The 22,856-nt window shown below is 42.6% G+C and overlaps 1 protein-coding gene across 2 annotated transcripts in view; it reads left to right on the top strand.

Moving 5' to 3' along the window:
* The window catches only part of znfx1 (zinc finger, NFX1-type containing 1), a 48,095-nt gene that overhangs the window by 16,080 nt on the left and 9,159 nt on the right, over positions 1-22,856 (top strand). For both annotated transcript variants that reach the window (XM_078418978.1, XM_078418977.1), the window contains 8 exons: positions 2,517-2,665; positions 3,307-3,447; positions 3,961-4,081; positions 13,103-13,359; positions 13,689-13,828; positions 17,241-17,395; positions 19,204-19,349; positions 22,369-22,479. In XM_078418978.1, coding sequence (XP_078275104.1) covers positions 2,517-2,665; positions 3,307-3,447; positions 3,961-4,081; positions 13,103-13,359; positions 13,689-13,828; positions 17,241-17,395; positions 19,204-19,349; positions 22,369-22,479 — 1,220 coding nt within the window. The remainder of the gene's footprint in view (positions 1-2,516; positions 2,666-3,306; positions 3,448-3,960; positions 4,082-13,102; positions 13,360-13,688; positions 13,829-17,240; positions 17,396-19,203; positions 19,350-22,368; positions 22,480-22,856) is intronic.

Below are 22,856 nucleotides of genomic sequence, written 5' to 3'. Positions count from 1 at the left end.
GGTTCATCAGGCCGGATGGTGGCACAGCGATAGAGTTGCTGCATTACAGTGCTTACAGCACCAGGGACCCGGGTTCAATCCTGACTACGGGTGCTGTCTGTACGGAGTTTGTACGTTCTCCCTGTGACCGCGTGGGTTTTCTCCACGATCTTCGGTTTCCTCCCACACTCCAAAGACGTACAGGTTTTGGTAGGCTAATTGGCTTGGTATAAATGCAAAAATTGTCCCTAGTGTGTGTCGGATAGTTCCTATGCGAGGGTCGCTTGTCGGTTCGGACTCGGTGGGCCAAGGTGCCTGTTTCTGCGTTGTATCTCCAAACTAAACTATACACGCCACCTTTTTCATGAACTTGGTGTCAATAATTACATGGATGGGAATTTATCAGAAATAATACAATTTTGCCAATGTGGGTGAATGAGTAGCTGGAACTGATAATCAATAGAAAAGACACAAGGAAAGTGCATTCCCTTCTGGCTAAGTGATGGAAGGTGACTTAGCAGCAGGATCCACAATGTCAAAGGCTGCAGGCAAGCCTAAAAGGTGAGGATGGATAATTAACAATGTTAAGAGTTTCATAAACATTCACAGAAGCGCTATCTCAGTGGCATTTATATTGATGTATAATTTTAAGTTGAAGCGAGTTCACGATAGATCAATGTCCATTTGTTATCCAGAGCTGAGAGAGGACTTGAAAGTCGAAGCTGATTCGGCTGGATGACGTATTTTAAAAAATTGTCTGTCTTGAGGCCAGGCTGGGAGTTCAACCACAGTGTTTTGACATAATGCTGCTCATTTTGAAACAGGACGACATTGTTCCAAAATGTCTACTTCAGAAGCAATGGCTGATTTAATTGGCAACTCTATTACCCAATTCCTGCAAATGCAAGGAATTAAAGGCCAACTGTCAGATGTACAGAAGGCCCAGTGGAGACAAAAAAAACACAGATTTGACAGCAGGTGATAAGATCTGATGAGAATGATCAATAAGGGCCTAAGTCAGTTTATCTTGACAATGGACTGAACACAAACTAAGCCCAGGACCACTGTGATAGCTGGCCAACTTGTGTACAGTTTTGCTCCCTGTACCTTAAGGAGATAGCTATCTGAACACCAGCGCAGTGTAGGTTAACTGTTTGATCTCTGGCATTAGGTGGTTATCTGACGAAATAGTGAATAAGATTAGTGTTCACTTGCTCAAGATCAGAGGAATGAGAGTTGACTTCATTGAGCCAAATAAGGTGTTGAAGGCAATTGACAGAATAGACAATAGGTGCAGGAGTAGGCCATTCGGCCCTTCGAGCCAGCACCGCCATTCAATGTGATCACGGCTGATCATTCTCAATCAGTACCTCGTTCCTGCCTTCTCCCCATACCCCCTGATCCCCTGACCCCTGATGTAGGATCATGGAGTTGTGGTAAAGTGCAGAAGAGAGTCGATGGCCCAGTCTGTATCTTCTGTTTTGTGGAGGGTCCAATTAGATCCATCCTTTTACCCTCTCCCATTTCCCGTAATTATTTTTTTCCTTCCAGTTCTTTTTTGAAAACTGCTGTTGACTCTGGTTGCATCGCCATACCAACCATTATGATATTGTCCAAAGACGAGGTACTATAATGCTGGGGAAAAATAGGAATATAGTGGAAATACTCAACAGCATCTGTCAAAGGGAACAATTATTATGAAGTTGATGCCAATTAAACATTAGCTGCATATCTCCACATCTATCTGAACAAGAACACTTTTCAAATTATATCAACTCCGACATTAACCTCTGCTGCCACCAGAAGAGTTACGTTGGGAGTAACATAAGATTCCCTCTCTTTCTATTTATAAGTAAATGATTTGTTTCTGTGAGAACTAACCACCATGTACTTGTACATGGTTCTTTCTGACCTCCATAGTTCACAGGTAAAATTGGCAGGACCGCATAATAGACCTCCACTGTCACCATCTACACTTCTTGGTTTTTCAGGTACAATTGTCGCCTTACCTCAGATCTCTGTGATGGGCCTATGCATGCATTTGAACGCATACATAGCACTTGGACCAAATAAACCCAAGAAAATAAATTCCCATCATGTACTTAATCCACCTCAATTGCATCACCAATCAGTTGAACTTAATCGCGGTATTTAAAGTCTGGATTTTAAATCTTTTCTCAAACTTTAGGACTTCTAGTCCAACATCAATATTCCACTCCAAAGTGAATATATCCTTCCTGAAATGGGATGTCCAGAATGGAATGCAATTCATTTCGAAGGATTAACATAATTCCCTCTCTCTCGGGGTGGTTTATTTTTGCATGGTATTTCCAAGGTGAATCCAACATAAATACACTAATGACAACACTAAGAAAATACTGGATGCCACAGAATGTGAACCCAGAATGTTAGAAAGGTCTTTCCGAGAACATGGCATGATTTTACACGGGTATTGGACAAAGATCCCACTATTGCCCTCAGCGAATTACTGAAAGAGGAGAACCTTGGCCAAATAAACCTGCTTTTGTTTTGTTCAGGAATCTATGGATTTTTGCATACTGGCCTGGTCAGGGTGGGTGGACGGAGTAACAGCGAACTACTGAAAAGATTCACCCTGAAGGAACTGAGGAATACCAGGGATTTCAGAAAAAAACTTCCTCAGCACCTGCGAGGAGCCTATTTTGAAGTAAGATTGCAATATGTATTGGGGTTCTTAGTCACTGGTGACTGATAATTGATTGTTAATTAGTGTGTACTACTGGGAAAATCAGAAATATAGAGGTTTTGCACTAATTTCCCTGAGCCAGTTTCAACTGACATGACCCTGTCTCTACATCAAACTTCATCTTCAACACACTGTCCCAGTAACCAAAGCATTGCTATTTGGTCTGTAACTTGCCTCCACTGCCCACAACCAGCCTATATCTGGCCTGGACCTGATAGTTGGAGATAGGAGATGGCTCAGAATTGAAGTTTTGATTCCTCTGGAGAGCAGGAGCATCAATAGGTTAAATGGAGCATGTAGGGAGGAGTTTAGGGGTGGGGGTGACTGAAAGGAGATCGTCAGAGAGAGTTTTACTTTTATTTTTTCACTCTCTTGCACTGTCTTTCGCCCTTCTCTCACTCTTCTTTCCTTCCCTTTGCTCTTTCCCCTTTTCCATTTCTCTCTTGTCCTTTCTCTCCATCTTCTCACCACCGTTAAGCAATGGCTTTCTTGTACTTTAGTTGTACATCTTCCCTAGCCTATAAAGCAGCACTGAAATCCCATGCCTTGAAATGAATATTAGCAACATTTGCATGAAGTAAATTATCTACAAATTATTATAGGTAACGAATCAGATGAGAGAATCTGAGCAAAAGATTTGCACCGCAGCAAGACATTTGGAGTGCACAACACAAGGAGTTCTTCATGAACAGTATTTGGAAAAATATATAGCAGGGCACTGGAACAGCTTGCAGAGTGGACTGGTATGTATATCCTAGTTATTCTATTTTTCTCCATTTACAATGAGGCTTGCAAAGGTGTGGTTCCATAAATTCCAACATGTTTTACCATTTTAAACAAGTGATTATTCATCATATGGGTCAAAGGTGGTGAATCTGTGGAATCCGTTGCCACAGAAGACTGGAGCCCAAGTCAATGGATATTTTTAAGGCACCAAAACCTGGTGATTCTTGCATATGGTCTCAGTGGGTTGTCTCTATGCATTCTGTACTTAATCTGAGATTGTATTTATGTATGGCAATAATTTTATTGAAATGTATGCAAAAAAAGAATTTGACTCCACCTTGGTACATGTGACATTAAAGGACCATTGAACTCGGGCTTGAAGGGCATTATGCTGAAAACAATTATTGTTTTTCTGACTTGCTGATAGTTTCCAGCATTTCCTGTTTTTAACCATGCACGTCAAGCACCTACAGTTTTTACTTTCATGAAGCTAATATTGCTGGTTTTTACTGATTGTTTCAATTTTGCAGATTTTTGATCATATGCTATTACCTAGAGGAAGGCATTCAATAATCTTAGAGTGGCTGGGCCTTGGCTTCATGGGTGTGAGCGAAATTCCAGCGACATCACCTCACAACATGGAAAATGCAGGTAATAAGTTGTCCATATTTTATTAATGCAACTCTTTGATTGTGACATAAAATTCATACTTTTCGCCATTATCTTCACACCCTGTTTGCTCGTTACAATACATTTAACCACTTAATATGATCTTAGTTTTAGTTTAGATCGAAGATAGACACAAAAAGCTGGAGTAACTCAGCGGGACAGGCAGCATCTATGGAGAGAAAGAATGGGTGATGCTTCGGGTCGAGACCCTTCTTCTGACTGGTTAGGGATAAGGGAAATGAGAGATATAGACGATGATGTAGAGAGATAAAGAACAATGAATGAAAGATATGCAAAAAAGTAACGATGATAAAGGAAACAGGCCATTGTTGGGTGAAAATGAGAAGCTAGTGCGACTTTGGTGGGGGCGGGATAGAGCGGGATGAGGCAACCTGAAGTTAACGAGAAATCAATATTCATACCACAGGGCTTTAAGCTGCCCAAGCAAAATATGAGATGCTGGTCCTCCAATCTGCATTTAGCCTCACTCTGACAATGGAGGAGACCCAGGATAGAAAAGTCTGTGTGGGAATGGGAAGGAGAGCAAACGGGAGACCAGACAGGTTCAGGCGGACCAAGTGAAGGAGTTCAGCGAAACGATCGCCCAGTCTACATTTGGTCTTGCCGATGTATAAGATTCCACATCTTGAACAACGGATACAATAGATGAGGTTGGAGGAGATGCAAGGCAATCTGTCTAACCTGAAAGGACTGTTGGGGTCCCTGGACAGAGTCAAGGGAGGAGTTCTAGGGACAGATGTTGCATCTTCTGAGGTTGCAGGAGAAGGTACCTGGGGAAGGGGTGGTTTGGGTGGGAAGGGATGAGTTAACCAGGAGGTTGTGGAGGGAATGGTCTCTGTAGAAGGCGGAAAGGGGTGGAGATGGGAAAATGTGTCTAGTGGTGGGATCCCGTTGAAGGTGGTGGGAATTTCGGAGGATTATGTGTTGTAGGCGACGGCTGATGGGGTGAAAGGTAAGGACTAGGGGGACTCTGTCTCTGTTGTGATGAGGGGGAGCAAGGGCAGAGCTGTGGGGAACCGAGGAGACTCGAGTGAGGGCCTCATCTATGATGGAAGAGGGGAATGAGGACATTTCGGATGTCCTGGTATGGAACACCTCATCTTGGGTGCAGATGCGGCATAGATGGAGGAATTGAGAGAAGGGGATAGAGTCTTTGCAGGAAGCAGGGTGGGAAGAAGTGCAATCGAGATAGTTGTGGGAGTCAGTGGGTTTGTAATAGACGTCAGTCGATAGTTTAGTTTCGAGATACGGCACGGAAACTGGCCCTTCAGCCCACCGAGTCTGTACCGACCAGCGATCCCTGCACATTAACACTATCCTACATGCACTAGGGACAATTTACACTTATACCTAGCCAATTAACCTACAAAGCTGTACGTCTTTGGAGTGCAGAAGGAAACCAAAGATCTCGGAGAAAACCCACGCAGTCATGGGTAGAATGTACATGTTCCGTACAGACAGCACCCATAGTCGGGATTGAACCCAGGTCTCTGGCGCTGCAAGGCAGCAAATCTACCCCTGCGCCACCGTGCTGCCCTCTTAATGATAAAACCATTTAACGCGTGCCTTTTCATATCATATCATATCATATCATATATATACAGCCGGAAACAGGCCTTTTCGGCCCTCCAAGTCCGTGCCGCCCAGCGATCCCCGTACATTAACACTATCCTACACCCACTAGGGACAATTTTTACATTTACCCAGCCAATTAACCTACATACCTGTACGTCTTTGGAGTGTGGGAGGAAACCGAAGATCTCGGAGAAAACCCACGCAGGTCACGGGGAGAACGTACAAACTCCTTACAGTGCAGCACCCGTAGTCAGGATCGAACCTGAGTCTCCGGCGCTGCATTCGCTGTAAAGCAGCAACTCTACCGCTGCGCTACCGTGCCGCCCGATGAGGCACATTCAAATTGACTACTGGAATGTATCACTCGGTGAAGCGGAATGTTAAGGGTGTACTCTTATTGCTTCCCTTAAGTGGATGCTCTTGCGTGTTAGATTCTAAATTAATGATGCCTTATTAATTTATGGTCAACAACAAGGAAATAAATTTACACTGCAGTCTTTAAAATTTCTTGTTTCCACCTCAGATTGGCTGAAGATCAGGGTGATACATATGTAGGAAGGAACTGCAGAGGGCATTGAACTTCTTCAAGGAAGTTTCGAGCATGTGTTTCAATTTCGCTGTCTGCCTGGCATGCAGTTCCCATGACTGACCTCGTAGTAGAGTGTCAATTCCAGGAGTCGTAGATTCATACAAATTTTGTCACATCAACAGATTTTTAGTTCCTTGCTTTTCTCTTTTTAATTCCATCTTTGCTTTCATTGAATAATATTCCAGGTACCTACCTCAACTACCTTCTCAGGCATCTCATTTAATATACCTACCACCCTTTGTGTAAAAAAAATAAGTTGCCCCTCAGGTTCCTGTTAAATCTCCCCCCCCCCCCCCCCCCCACCAGAAACCTACTGTTTGTCTTCTGGTTCGTGATTACCCAGATGGGTACAAATCTCTGTGCATGTACCTAATCTATTCCTCTCGTGTCAGATGTCAGGTGTGCACATGATGTGACCTCCATAATATAGCCACTCAAATGTAAATAGAGCCTCAGTGTTGGGGATGTTCACCGATCCTTCCAATGAATTTGGATGATTTTGCAGAGACAGCCTTGGTTGTCGATGGTATTGAGATATTAATCACCTTCTTACTACAGTGGTCAATGAGGTGGCATTTTTTGGTTCTGAAGTCCAAATCCAAGCTGAAAGGACACCCATGTTGAGGAAAAAACAAACTCCATCTGCCATTTCTTGGCCCATTGGCCCAGTTGATGAAAATCCCATTGTAATCTTGAATAACCTTCTTCAATGTCCACAATACCACTAATTTTCGTATTATCTGCAAATTTACTAACCATTTTCCTACATTCTGGGCTACTTACATTCTTGTCCAAATCACTAATGTAAATAACAAAACAACAGTAGACCCAGCACCCATCGCTGTGGCACAGCCTTTGTTACGGGCCTCCAGTCTGAAAAGCAACCCTCTTTCTCCCACATTCAAGCCAATTTTGTGTCCATTGGCAACTTCATGCTCAACCCCATGTAATCTAAACTTCCAGATTAGCTTACCTTGTGGTATCTTATCAAAGAGCTTGCTAAAGTCCTCGTAGACAACTTCTACTGCGCTGCTCTCATAGATTTGCATGGATTAAGAGAACGGAGGTGGTTGAAGTTCTGATTTACAGCACAGTGCCTCTAGATGTGCATAAAATCATGAGAGGAGTAGATCGGGTTGATGCACAGCGGAAAGACAATACTTGTACAGTCTCTTGCCCAGAGTAGGTGAAACGAGGACCAGAAGACATAGGATTAAGGTGAAGGGGAAAAGATTTAACAGGAATCTGAGGGGTAACTTTTTCACACAAATGGTGGTGGGTGAATGGAACAAGCTGCCAGAGGAGGTAGTTGAGGCAGGTACTATCCCAACATTTAAGAAACAGTTAGACAGGTACATGGATAGAACAGGTTTGGAGGGATATGAGCCAAACGCGGGCAGGTGGGACTAGTGTAGGTGGGACGTTGGCCGGTGTGGGCAAGTTGGGCATTCTATTACTGTGTGGCATTCCTTCACTAAAGTATCGGAGAGCCATCCTGGATTTCTGTGCTCAAGTGTTTAGAGCAGGGTTTGAATCGTAACCTTTTGATTCATGAGGCGAGAATTATCAAGTTTAGACTTTAGAATTACAGTGTGGAGTTTGGGTGGAAACCGGAGCACCCGGAGAAAACCCACACGGTCACAGGAAGAACATACAAATTCAGTTTCAAAAATCGTGGGGACTGCAAAGCACTTTGAGAGCTGTAGAGGACAGAGCAAATGCACTTTGTAAATGCACGTTCTGTCTGCAATTGCAATATATTTATATCAACTTGGAAAAATGAATCTACGGAATTCGCAAAAACTGTATGACCTCGTGGAAACCTGGATGAACTCTTTGCAAAACATTTCTCTACAATTGATTATTTCCCGTGGGGGTTTAATATATTCGAGCTTTCATATTATTCAGTGTGCAGTTATTGATTTTTATTGTCCAGTAATGAAGATGAGATGGGAAATTAACTATCCAATCGGCAGCAAACTGTCCATTGGGCAGCACAGTGGCACAGCGGTAGAGCTACAGCCTTTCAGCGCCTTAAAGTCCATGTGGACAACTTTTACTGTGTTGCTCTCATATATTTTTCTGGGTGATCTCTGAAAAAATTTCAATCAGATTCCTGAAACACAATTTCCCGTCCACAAAGCCAGGCTGACGATCCCTAATCAGTCCTTGCCTTCCCCAACGCGTGTAAATCCTGTCTCTCAGAATTCCTTCCAGTATTTTTTCCACCACTAATATTAGGCTGACCAGCTCGTTGTTCCCCGGCTTTTCTTTGCAGACTTACTTAAATAAAAGCTCAACATTAGCCACCATCCAGTCTTCCGGCAGAGAGAATGATTGATGGCAAACTAAAAACATGGACCAGCAAGACGTTGAAACGTTTTTCAATCTACTTTTGCGTATATTCAGTAATTCTACTTGCATGCTGCCTCGGGTCAGGAATTCCAATATTCCTTGACCCACTGAACAAAAAAAATGTTTTCTGATTGCTGTCAAATGTGGGTGATGTCTGCTTATTCTGAAATTATGCTCCTTGTTTTAGATATTCCAGAGAAAACATCGTGTCAGCACCCACCCTGTCATTCCCACCAGAATCTTTCATGCTTTAATAAGATCGCCTTTTATTCTTTACGTCACTGATAAGCAGTCTTTACACCATGCATTCATTTAGGAATCAACCAGGTTGATTCAAATTGTTGCTTTCATTATTTACAGCATTCCCTGTCCCATTTCACCAGTAACCTACAAAACAGAACAGTACAGCACAGGAACAGGCCCTTTATGTCACTATGTCCATGCTGAGCACCATGCCATGTTAAACTAATCTCCTCCGCCTGCATGTGAACTGCATCCCTCCACTCCCTGCATAAACATGTGGCTATCTAAAGGCCTCTTATCAGCTCCTCTCTTGTATTTGACGGAGGTATGTGTTGAGGAGCACTTTGGGTCTAGTGATCATAATGCCATTAGTTTCAATATCATTATGGAGAAGGTCAAATCTGGACCAAGGGTTGCGATTTTGGATTGGAGAAAGGCTAATTTTGAGGAGATGAGAAAGGATTTAAAAGGAGTGAAATGGAAATTGTTGTTTTATGAAAAGGATATAATAGAGAAATGGAGGATATTTAAAGGTGAAATTTTGAGAGTACAGAGTCTTTATGTCCCTGTTCGGTGGAAAGGAAAGAATAATAATTTGAAAGAGCCGTGGTTTTCCAGGGAAATTGGACACTTGGTTCGGAAAAAGAGGGAGATATACAATAAATATAAGCGGCAGGGAGTAAATGAGGTTTTTGAGGAATATAAAGAATGTAAAAGGAATCTTAAAAAGGAAATTAGAAAAGCGAAAAAAAGATATGAGGCTGCTTTGGCAAGTAATGTAAAAGTAAACCCCAAGGGGTTCTACAGATATGTCAATAGCAAAAGGATAGTGAGGGATAAAATTGGTCCATTAGAGAGTCAGAGTGGACAGCTATGTGCTGAGCCAGAAGAAATGGGGGAGATATTAAACAATTTCTTTTCTTTGGTATTTACCGAGGAGAAGGATATTGAATTATGTGAGGTAAGCGAAACAAGTAGAGTAGTGATGGAAATTAGGAGGATTAAAGAAGAGGAGGTACGGACACTTTTGAAGAATATAAAAGTGGATAAGTCTCCAGGTCCTGATAGGATATTCCCTAGGACATTGAGGGAAATTAGTGCAGAAATAGCAGGGGCTATGACGGAAATATTTCAAACGTCATTAGAAACAGGGATGGTGCCGGAAGATTGGCGCATTGCGCATGTTGTGCCTTTGTTTAAAAATGGTTCTAAAAGTAAACCTAGCAATTATAGACCTATTAGTTTGACGTCTGTGGTGGGAAAATTAATGGAAAAGATACTTAGGGACAATATATATAATTATTTGGATAATCAAGGCCTGATTAGAAACAGTCAACATGGATTTGTGCCTGGAAGGTCATGTTTGACTAATCTTCTTGAATTTTTTGAAGAGGTTACCAGGGAAATTGATAAGGGCAAGGCTGTGGATGTTGTCTATATGGACTTCAGTAAGGCATTTGACAAGGTTCCACATGGAAGGTTGATTAAGAAGGTTAAATCGTTTGGTATTAATAGTGAGGTTGCAAGATGGATTCAACAATGGCTGAATGGGAGATACCAGAGGGTAATGGTTGACAATTGTATGTCAGGTTGGAGGCCAGTGTCTAGTGGAGTGCCCCAAGGATCTGTGTTGGGTCCACTGTTGTTTGTCATTTACATTAATGATCTGGATGATGGTGTGGCAAATTGGATTAGTAAATATGCAGATGATACTAAGATACGTGGAGTAGTTGATAGTGAGGTAGATTTTCAAAGTCTACAGAGAGACTTGGGCCTTTTGGAAGGGTGGGCTGAAAGATGGCAGATGGAGTTTAATGCTGATAAGTGTGAGGTGCTGCATTTTGGTAGGACAAATCAAAATAGGACGTACAGGGTAAATGGTAGGGAATTGAGGAATGCAGTGGAACAGAGGGATCTGGGAATAACTGTGCATTGTTCCCTGAAGGTGGAATCTCATGTGGATAGGGTGGTGAAGAAGGCGTTTGGTATGCTTGCCTTTATAAATCAGAGCATCGAGTATAGAAGTTGGGATGTAATGTTGAAATTGTACAGGGCATTGGTGAGGCCGAATCTGGAGTATGGTGTGCAGATCTGGTCGCCAAATTATAGGAAGGATGTCGACAAAATGGAGAGGGTACAGAGGAGATTTACTAGAATGTTGCCTGGGTTTCAGCACTTAGGCTACAGAGAGAGGTTGAATAGGTTGGGTCTTTATTCTTTGGAGCGTAGAAGGTTGAGGGGGGACTTGATAGAGGTTTTTAAAATTTTGAGAGGGACGGACAGAGTTGACGTGGGTAGGCTTTTCCCTTTGTGAGTGGGGAAGAGTCCAACAAGGGGACATAGCTTCAGAATTGAGGGACAAAGGTTTAGGGGTAACATGAGGGGGAACTTCTTTACTCAGAGGGTTGTGGCTGTATGGAATGGGCTTCCGGTGGAAGTGGTGGAGGCTGGCTCGATTTTATTATTTAAGAGTAAATTGGATAGGTATATGGATAGGAGGGGATTGGAGGGTTATGGTCTGAGTGCAGGTAGATGAGACTAGGTCAGGGAGAATGGTCGGCGTGGACTGGTAGGGCCGGACAGGCCTGTTTCCATGCTGTGGTTGTTATATGTTTGTTATATGTTATTTGCCTCCACTATCACCCCTGGCAGCGTGATCCAGACCTCTCCTTTAAACTTTGTCCCTCTCACCTTCAAGTTATGCCCTCCAGTTTTTGAAATTTCCACCCTTGGATGCAGATTCTCACCATCAATCTATGGCATAATTTAACAGGTCTCTCCTCAACCTCTGACATTCTAGAGAAAACAATCTGAATTTGTCCAGCCTCTCTTTATGTTCTCTAATCCTGGCAGCATTCTGAGAAAACTCTTCTGCACCGCCTCCACATCCTTGCTGCAGTAGGGCGACCAGAACTGTACACTACATTTCATATGAGACCTCACTGGAGTCCGATAAAGCTACAATATGACTTCCTGCCTCTTATACTCAATGCCTTAACTGATGAAAGCAAATATACAATACACTTTCTTTACCACTCTATCTTTTTGTGTTGATGCTTTAAAGAAGCTGTGAATTTGGACCCCAAAATCTCAATGCTCTTGAGCGTCTTGCCATTAATTTTCTACATTCCCCGCCAACATGGAAACCTCGCACTTGCTCGGATTAAACTTCATTTGCCATTTCTCTGCCCTTTTTTTGAGGCTGATCTATATCTCACTGTATACGTTGACAGCATTTATCACCGTTCAGTGTCAACTGAAAACTTATTAACTTTTGCAAGGGAACAGGTTCAAGGACCTGACGAGTAGAACAGAGAAAGGCTCACTCGTCTGTTTAGTTACAAATCAGATTTATTGGCAAGAGAGAGAACAAAAGCAATACTTGTCTCGCTATGCTCGGGGCCCTTTTGACAGCAGCTCTGCCTGATTATTATCGGGGCCAGTGAATTAATTTACTGCCTTCTCAAGGAAAGAAGTCCTGTTTGGAGTTTTCTCCATTACCACGCAATGGTGTTTGGATGGTGAGATTTCTGGTTCATTGTCTCAGGATTGATGCAAGGAAAACATTCTTCAGAGGGAGATAGATACAAAATGCTGGAGTAACTCGGCGGGACAGGCAGCATTTCTGGAGAGAAGGAATGGGTGACGTTTTGGGTCGAGACCTTTCTTCAGACCCTTCTACAGAGATGCTGCCTTTCCCGCTGAGTTACTCCAGCATTTTGTGTCTCTTCGGTTTAAACCAGCATCTGCAGTTCCTTCCTGCGCATTCTTCAGAGGGAGATAGACACAAAAAGCTAGTGTAACTCAGCAGATCAGACAGCATCTCTGGAGAAAAGGAATAATCGACGAGACCTGAAAGGTCACCCATTCCTTTTCTCCAGAAATGCTGTCTGACTCGCTGAGTTACTCCAACATTTTGTGTCTATCTTCGATTTAAACCAGCATCTGCAGTTCCTTCCTACCCATTCTTCAGAGGGATCTAATTACAGAATTTCCAATTCTCTACTGCAGAGGGATGCGGGAGATTAGTCCTTCATTACATTCAAGCTGGAGATAGAAGCATGTATGGCCTCAGCATTAAAATCGACTAACTTGAGATGAGATAGAAACTGGGAGATGAGATAGACTGGGACAGTTTTCATTGACTGGGAGATCAGACTCTCTATTCTGTTCCGATTCCTTGCCTTCTAAAATGAAATGGAACCTCTGTTTGTGTTCAGATGGACAGGAGGATGAAGATGAGGAGGAGGAAGAGGAGGAGGAGGAGGAGGAGGAGGAAGCAGATGAGTTGATTCATATCCCCGAGGAAGCAGAACTCATTCAGGCGGAGAGAGTGATTGACGGCAACGAGCTGAAAATGAGGAACAAGAAGAAAGAAGATGCTGATATCGCTGAACTGGCAAACACATTGCTCGCAATGAATCTCAACAAAAAGGCAACTCGGGGAGCAGAACCCACGGATGAAGAAGGCTGGGTCGTAAGTCTAACAGTTCCGAAAGTGATCGTTTCACTGTTATAAATGAATGAAATTGCTAATCCTGATGTCATCAGCAAGCATTATATAATGTTCCTGTGTAAATTCAGCAGAGTACAAATTGTGAACCAGTTTAGTTTAGAGATACAGCAAGAGAAACAGCTCCTTTGGCCCATCAAGTCCACATCGACCATCAATCACCCGTTCACACTCTGTTATTCCACATTCTCATCCACTCCCTACACACTAGGGGCATTTTACAGAGGCCATTTAACCTACAAAACCGTACTCTTTAGTCCTGCTCTTAGCACAGTGTTCTTGCTTTTAAACAGCTACCACGTGCACAGAAGAGGAAAATGAAAAGGAAAGCAAAGGGGGAATTGCAGAAGAGCGGCATTATGACTGCATTGGAGCAGGAAAAAATCACCAATATCTGGCTGCTTTCCCTCAAGGATAGATGGCGTCTTTACAGGTGAGAGGGTGCACATTGTCCTCGACATCAATATTTTGTGTCCCATTCAAAAACCAATAAGCTGCAGAAAATCTGAATTAAAAGCAGTAAATGCTGTAAGCTCAGCAGTTGAGACATCATCCGCGGAGCGAGTACTATTATTTTGAGTAGATGACCTGATGAAATTTCACTTCTCTGAAGTATTAACTTTTTTCTTATTTTCTGTAGATGCTGCCTGAGTATTGTCAGAATTTTCTGTTTGCACATCATGTTCTAATTTGTGTGTTTCTGCATGTGTGTGCACATGCGTGTGCATGTTTGTTTTTGCTGTTAATGAATTCCACGGTGCTTTTGAAAACATCTCTTTCTGCCACTTCTCTGAAGAAATTGTGCCCTGCTGCCCATTGTGTTCTGTTTTCACCAAAGTGGATGCATTGGACTATTGTTTTTAAATTTGACAACATTTTCTGAGAATTGTGAATCTTTGGAACTCATATCCAGAAAAGCTTGGTGGAAGCAGAGACCTTGAACATTTTCAAAGCAGAGGTAGATACATTCTTGACAACCAAGAGGCTGTAATTCTTCATGAGTAGGCATGAGGTTAGTCAGACTAGCCAGGATTTTATTAAGTGGTGAAATGCATCGGAGAGACTGAGTGCCTGCTCCTCTATATATGAAGCAGAGTGCCCATGGGGCTGAGGTTGGGGGAACGAAGGATCAGGCCAGTGACATGAGCCAGTAGGATTGAGATGAAGGAGGAAAGATCAGGCCACAGGTGTGTATCCTGTGAGGACATAGCCACTGGAGAGGTTTTGTGGATGATGTGGGAGATGATGTCATGATTGGTGTGACTTGTACGAGGGAAATTTTTTGCTTTGGGTTAGTGAGGAATAAAATTGTGGAAGGAAAAGTATCTCCCGAATTGAGAGGATTGTGGAGAGGTACTCAAGATTAACAGTGACCGCAAACTAAGTGGTGTTGGTGAGTGGGTCGCAGTAGGATGCAAGGGTTTTGTCCAGCAGAGTTCTGATTCAAAGTTGTCCCTGGGATAAGAAATTATGGTTCAGAACAACATAACACCAGTTCTCCTGCAATGCAAGGAATTGCCTGTTTAAATTTCCAACATGACACAGAACAACCAGGAATTGTTGCTATTCGTGCTTCACTCTGTGGGAGTCGGGTGGTGCAGGGTAATGTCGTTAGTGGAGTTCACTTTTCAATTCCATGATAATTAAAATCTTCATTGGGCAATTGAAGGTTTATGTGTTTTAGTTTTAAACAAAAGCACTTAATCATGAGCTTAATGCATTTGATTAAATACCCCCCAAAAACTGATGGATAGATAGCCAGTAAGGTTATGTGATTTGAAAAATGAATAGGTTTGAGATTCAGATTTGTAGTTCAGAACATGAACATGAACCAACATTTGTCAAACATGATACAAAAACCCTACATGATATTTCTGACACTTGTAGCTCTCTTGAAATCAGCCAGCTTGGTAGAAATTAATGCACTGAAATTATTCAGTTCCTGAAAAATATTTTTTCTTTTAAATTTAGACCATCTTGTAGAGGGAGCTACCATTCATGGGGGGCTCATATTCCCAACATGTGACAATACACCCTTTCCAGCTACAAAGTTTTGAAAAAACTGAGGTGGGCTGCTCGCTGTAGTGTGCATGGTCATGAAGTACATAAAGCTTTGAAACGTGTAACATTCTTGCAGGGTTTGACAAAGTAGATGTAAAAAAGATTGATGATTCTACACTACTTGGTTGGAACTAAAATAAAGGGGCAGCCAGCCATCCAGATCTGATATGAGGAGATATTTATTCATTCCAAGAGATTTGAACCTGTAGAATCCTCCATCAAATAGAGGTGTGGAGGCTCAGTTACTAAGTACGATCAAGATGGAGATTTATGTACTTAGGTATTCATGGAATTAAGGGATATGGACAGTGCTGAAAGTAGTGCGGAGATATGGAGCATGGACGTCCTGTCTCTACAACCTCTGTCTCCCATTAGGAAGATCTATGAGCCCTCTTGCTTCTTTCTGGCTCAAGGACCCAAGCAGTCCCCTCTCCACTAAACACTCCACTAACACTCCCATCGGCCTGGTAGATGGGTTGTTGTCACCCTCCACAAAAATGCCACTTGACCCGCTGAGTTCTTCCAACAGTTTGATTTTTGTTCTGGTTTAGAACTTTCCTTTTTACCCATTCCCGTCAAATTTGTATACATGGAGCGACCTCACTCCTGGATGATCCTGGACAGAAGGATGTGTGGCCTTCTATGCTGCCACCTGATGAAAACTTGCTCCCCACTTGTTCTCTGCAAAAGATCACAAAAACAAGGGACCCAGCTGACTTTTCTGTTGTCCAAGCCAGTTGCTGCCATTTCCTGGGATCGCCGGGTCTTGAGTTGATAATGGCTATTAGGCACCCCCTAGTGGAAGAAGAGTGTCTTGCAGTGGCCCGGGACAGAATCCTTGCACAGAAGGGAGTGGTGCGGTTAAAGAGGCATACAGTGATACAGTGTGAAAACAGGCCCTTTGGCCCAACTCGCCCACACCGGCCAACAATGTCCGAGCTACCTTAGTCCCACTTGCCTGCGCTTGGTCCATAACCCTCCAAACCTGTCCTATCCATGCACCTGTCCAACTGTTTCTTAAACGATGGGATAGTCCCAGCCTCAACTACCTCCTCTGGCAGCTTGTTCCATACACCCCCACCCTCTGTGTGAAAAAATTACCCCTCGGATTCCTATTAAATCTTTTCCTCTTACCTTGAACCTATGTCCTCTGGTCCTCGCTTCCCCTACTCTGGGTAAAGGACTCTGCATCTACCCGATCTATTCCTCTCATGATTTTGTACACCTCTATAAGATCTCCCCTCATCTTCCTATGCTCCATGGAATAGAGACCCAGCCTGCTCAACCTCTCCCTAATGCTCACACCGTCTAGTCCTGGCAACATCCCCGTAAATCTTTTCTGAACCCTTTCAAGCTTGACAATATCTTTCCTATAACATGGTGCCCAGAACAGAGCACAATATTCTAAATGGGGTCTCACCAACGTCTTATACAACTGCAACATGACCTCCCAACTTCTATACTCAATACTCTGACTGATGAAGGCCAAAGTGCCAAAAGCCTTTTTTTTTTACCACCTTACCTACCTGCGACTCGACCTTCAAGGAACCATGCACTTGTACTCCTAGATCCCATTGCTCTACAACACTACCCAGAGGTTCGACCGTTTACTGTGTAGGTCATTCCCTTGTTCAACGTCCCAAAATGAACCTCCTCACACTTCTCTGTATTAATTTCCATAATACAGGGTGATGAATTTTATATGGGTTATGAATTTTTCCCATAATGTTTTTATACCATTGATTACTTCAGCAATTAACTAATATACTGCTTTGACATTATAGGTTGTGGCTGTCCATGTATCAGATGGATATAAGACGACGGATAATTCAACATGAGCAGCTCTATCAAGCAGCAGCAGACAGGCTGACAGAGTTGAGGCTTCAAGAAGACCTCTGGGTTCTAAAGGAAGCTAAAGTCGTCGGAATGACAACTACAGGTTTGATCTATTTGAATCCATGGTAGTATGCAATTATTCAGATCCAACTAAACAGATTTGCTTTAACCACAGAAGCTGATGAGGGTCCCCTGTGAATTAGGTGTGAAAGAAATATAAAGTAGTTTTAAATTTGATTTATTAACACATTGCAACAAAAAAACTTACTTTGTTCATAGTAAGGAATTTAAAGCTTGAAGAGAAGAAACAAAGAACTGTGGATGCTAGTTTACCAAGGAAAGACACAAAATGCTGAGTAAATCAGCAGGTCAGGCACCATCCCTGGAGAACATTGATCGGTGATGTTTTCATCCAAAACGTTTTGATTCAAAACATCACCTATTCATGTTAATCGGGGATGCTGCCTGACCCGTTGAGTTACTCCTGGATTTTGTGGCTTACCAATTTATAGGTTGAGATTGGGTGGCAAGGTGGTGCAGCTCACAGAGTCACTGCCTTACAGCGGCAGAGGCCAAGGTTCACATTTGGCTTTGGGTGTGGTTTGAGTGGAATTTTCCATTTTCTCTGTGACTCTGGGATTCCCTTGGGTGCTCTGGTTTCCTCTGGCATCTAAAAACCATTGACTAATAGTAGACAAATCACTATTAATCTGAACAAATTAATAGTGTCCAATAAATATGTTAGATTACTAGTGTGTAGTGACTGAAAGAATCTGGGAGGAGTTGATGAGAATTTGGGGAGAATAAAATGGGATTAGTGTAGAGTAGTAGGTTGCTGGTTGTCAGCATGGATTTGGCAGTACGAAGGGCCTGTTTATCTCATTATGACTGAGTTCTAAATTTTGTAGAAATGACAATATCCAGCCATGTCTTCTCCTTCCATCTCATTGCTCATTGTGGATTTAATTATCCCCATTCTATGCCACCACTGAGGATTACTTATTGCCCTCCTGCTGTTGACTTTTACAGATAATAGGTTAGCATAGATTAGGCGGCATAGGTTAGGCGGCACGGTAGCGCAGCGGTAGAGTTGCTGCTTTACAGCGAATGCAGCGCCGGAGACTCAGGTTCGATCCTGACTACGGGTGCTGCACTGTAAGGAGTTTGTACGTTCTCCCCGTGACCTGCGTGGGTTTTCTCCGAGATCTTCGGTTTCCTCCCACACTCCAAAGCCGTACAGGTATGTAGGTTAATTGGCTGGGTAAATGTTAAAAAATAATAATTTTTAAATTGTCCCTAGTGGGTGTAGGATAATGTTAATGTACGGGGATCGCTGGGCGGCACGGACTTGGAGGGCCGAAAAGGCCTGTTTCCGGCTGTATATATATGATATGATATGATATGATATGATGATGATATGATAGATGGAACATCTTGGTCGCCATGGACGAGTTGGGCCGAAGGGCTGTTTCGGTGTTAAATGACTGTATAATGACAGAAGATGCAGTGAATTTTCCTGTTGTCGATTCAAGTTGATGCCACCTCCTCTTTACCAATGAAACCTTTTAACTTTCCCTCATGGTTATCAAACGTCTACATTTGGCTGAATGTGTCAAAAACATGAGCATATCTGCTCTGTGCATTTTGCAAGGCCTCAAGCAGCCGTCTTTTATTGCGTCATGTTGGTAAACCGGATAGAGAATTTGCACAATAGTTCTCGCTGGATAGTTGATAGTAGTGGCCTTTGCTATCCGTCAGCCTCTGTAGCTCACATCCAAATTCCGGAATGTCTTGAATTTGCTCTATTAAGTACATTTGAATCAATCTCTTAAAATAGACTAGACCCAAGCAACATGCAAATGATAGGGCTTCATGACCTCAAGAATCTAACTAAATTATTTATTCAAACAGGTGCAGCTAAATACAGGAAGGTTCTGCAGGAAGTACAGCCTCGCATTGTGGTGGTTGAGGAAGCAGCTGAGGTTCTGGAAGCTCATTTAATAACAACACTCAGCAATGCCTGCCAACATCTCATTCTGATCGGTGACCATCAGCAGGTGTGGTTCCCTCCTTTTTGTCATTTCAGTGGTTGCACATTTGATCTATTTAGGTTATTGCCCTACTCTTCCTATTACCTCAGTTTAATTTTCACCCAGTTTAGGTTATTATTGTCGCATTTACCAAGGTACATTGAAACGCTATGTTTTGCATGCTATCCAAACAGATCAAATATGCAATACATAGATACAATTATTTCAAACACTACAATAGATAGAGGAAAGGGGAAGATGCAGAGTGTAGGATATGGATCTTAGCGTTGGAGCACGTCAGTTCCTTGGACAAAGTCTACTCAATGGAGTAGAGATGAATCGAATAGTACCCTAGCTTATGTAAGAACTGTCCAGAAGCCTGATAACAGAGGGGAAGAAGCTGTTCCTGAGTCCTGAAACTTTCAAGCTTCTGTACCTTCTGCAGAGAGAAGAAGGAATGACTGTGTGGAACAATTCTTTGATTATGTTGGCTGCTTTTCTGAGGTAGCGTGAAGTGTAGATGGAATCAATGGTAGGAATTCTGGTCTGTGTGATGGATTGGTCTGTATCTACAACTCTCTGTAACTTCTTGTGGTCTTGGGTAGAGCTGTTCCTAAACCAAGCTGTGATGCAACCCAACATTTTTCTTATTATGGTGAACCTGCAAAGGTTTGTAAGACACTGGGAACAACTGTAGTTGATACAGAGGAGTATTGTTGTCTAGGTGTTCCAGAGAAGTGTTTAGGGGCAGGGAAACGGTATCTGCTGTGGACCTGTAAGCAAACTGCAGTGGATCAAGGCTGGCTGGAAGGCTGGAGTTTATGTGCACTATTACCAGTCTCTCAAAGCACTTCATGACGGTGGATGTCAGACCATTGGAAGCTATCCTAAGGCCCGCTACCTTCCTTTTCTTCAGCACTGGGATGACAGTGGTATTTTTGGTGCAGGTGGAGACCTGAGAATGGAGTAGTGAGAGGTCGCTACAATCCATCATTTGCTGTGCAAAATTTACTTGAGCCTCACAATCGAGGCTAAATTAAAATTAAGAGAACCACAAACTGGAATGTCCACCACTTCAGCCAGAAGTTGGTACCTTTATTTCCAGCATAATGTGTTGTGCAATTTTGTGCAATATTGTGGATTGTCAGCAGAAAAGCACCTATACCGAACAAATAGTGAGCCCATTCAGGAATACCTTTTGTCCTGTTTATAACATCACATGACTGAATGAAAAATTCAACGTAATAATCATATTAAGTTGGCATATTAGGGCGGCACGGTAGCGCAGCGGTAGAGTTGCTGCTTTACAGCGAATGCAGCGCCGGAGACAGGTTCGATCCTGACTACGGGTGCTGCACTGTAAGGAGTTTGTACGTTCTCCCCGTGACCTGCGTGGGTTTTCTCCGAGATCTTCGGTTTCCTCCCACACTCCAAAGACGTACAGGTATGTAGGTTAATTGGCTGGGTAAATGTAAAAATTGTCCCTAGTGGGTGTAGGATAGTGTTAATGTACGGGGATCGTTGGGCGGCACGGACTTGGTGGGCCGAAAAGGCCTGTTTCCGGCTGTATATATATGATATGATATGATATTAGGGTGACCAAATGGCACAGCAGTAGAGTTGCTGCCTAACAGCACCAGAGACCCGGATTTGATCCTGACTACAGGTATTGTCTGTACAACGTTTACACGTTCTACCTGTGACCACGTGGTTTTGCTCCAGGTGTTCCGGTTGCATCCCACTCTCCAACGTCATAGAGGTTTGTAGGTTAATTGGCTTCTGTAAATTGTAAATGGTCCCTAGTGTGTAGGGTAGTGCTTGTGTACAGGGCGATCGCCGGTCAGCGTGGATTCGATGAACTGAAGGGTCTGTTTCTACACTGTATCTCTAAAGTGTAAAGTCTTCTGTGTTTCAGGCTCATTTTTAAAAACCATCTTTCAAATCGGCTTGTTTTCACAATCCATCACGAGTTGTCTTATAAAATCCAAAGAGCTAGTATTCTAAAATAATGGCAAGTTCAGCTGAGAAGTTGTGCTATCTTTGAACGGGTGATATTGTTTTAAAATATTGTCTTGTAGATGCTCCATTTGTTCCCGTGAGATTTTGTCATCACCCTCCAAATGCAAACAAACAAACAGGGCCTAATCATCGTGGTCTCAGTGTTAAATTGACTTCTGCTATTAATCAGAGAAGTGCCAACAGAAGAAGATTGATCCTGTTTCCTTGCTACTAAATTATTTTACCCATATCAAAAATTTCACTTAAATATCATCATCATATATTCTATAAAACCAGATCAACATATATTCTATAAAACGAGAATATTACTAAATCCAGGACATCAGTGATCACCTTTTTAAATAATGAAATACATAAAGTATGCAATTGTTAGACTGGGCTTTAATTTTAATAACTGACTGTTGGTGAGGAAGATTTCACACCTGCTACTTGAAAAATACACTGACTGGTCTGATATCTGGTGGGTGCTGCCTTGGTGAGTTAATAGACAATAAACAATAGTTGCAGGAGGAGGCCATTCGGCCCTTCTAGCCAGCACCGCCATTCAATGTGATCATGGCTGATCATTCACAATCAGTACCCCGTTCCTGCCTTCTCCCCATACCCCCTGACTCCGCTATCTTTAAGAGCTCTATCTAGCTCTCTCTTGGGCAAGATGACTTTGAGAGTCCCTCTATCAGCTCCAATGTTCCCTCCGCAATGGTCTTACTGCATCAAGCTCGATAGATAATCAAAAGAAAGTGAATTGGCTTTGAAACTCCATGTTTTAATAAGATTTCTCTATAAGATTTATATAATGCTGGTTCAGGTTATGACTCCAGCCATTAAATATGCTGGGTTGCAGATTGTTAGTTGTAATTGCAGATTGTAATATGATAGGGCCTCTTGAAATTGCAACTCAACTATTTCTATATTTTGGGTGGCTTTGACCATGTGAAATTGGCCATTGATATTTGGATTATATGGATTATCTTGTATTTTATGTGCCTTTTTATCTGCAGTTATTAACACGGTGTTTTCTTGACAGCTTCGTCCTAGTGCAACAGTGTATGACCTGGCCAGGAACTTCCACTTGGAAGTTTCCTTATTTGAGCGACTCGTAAAAGTGAACGTTCCATTCGTACGGCTAGATTACCAGGTGAGAGCAGGAGGAATCATGACAAACAGTTTAATAGTTTCTGGAACACATTGCTGTGCTATGCCCTGTTTACCTTCTAATTGCTTCACGTACCCACATGTTAAGTTTCAGTGATTCATGAATAAGGGCACCCAGGTCCATCTTTTAGCCTCCTAACAATTTAAAAATACTTCCATTTTCTCTTTTAATAAAGCAGTACAAATATAAACAAGTCAGGCAGGAGTTGACCCAAAAATGTAGTGTGGTAGTAGGGCACATTGTACTAAACATACATTTTAAAGTGAGTAAGTTGAGTGGACAAGACATGCAGGGGCGAGGCAGGGAGCGAGGAAGGTCTGATAGACAGCACTATTTATTTTAATACAAGAAGCCTGACA

Source organism: Rhinoraja longicauda, chromosome 22 (assembly GCF_053455715.1).
Source record: "Rhinoraja longicauda isolate Sanriku21f chromosome 22, sRhiLon1.1, whole genome shotgun sequence".
NCBI lineage: Eukaryota > Metazoa > Chordata > Chondrichthyes > Rajiformes > Arhynchobatidae > Rhinoraja > Rhinoraja longicauda.
Note: the sequence above shows the minus strand (reverse complement) of the source record. Positions and strands in the feature narration are given on the sequence as shown.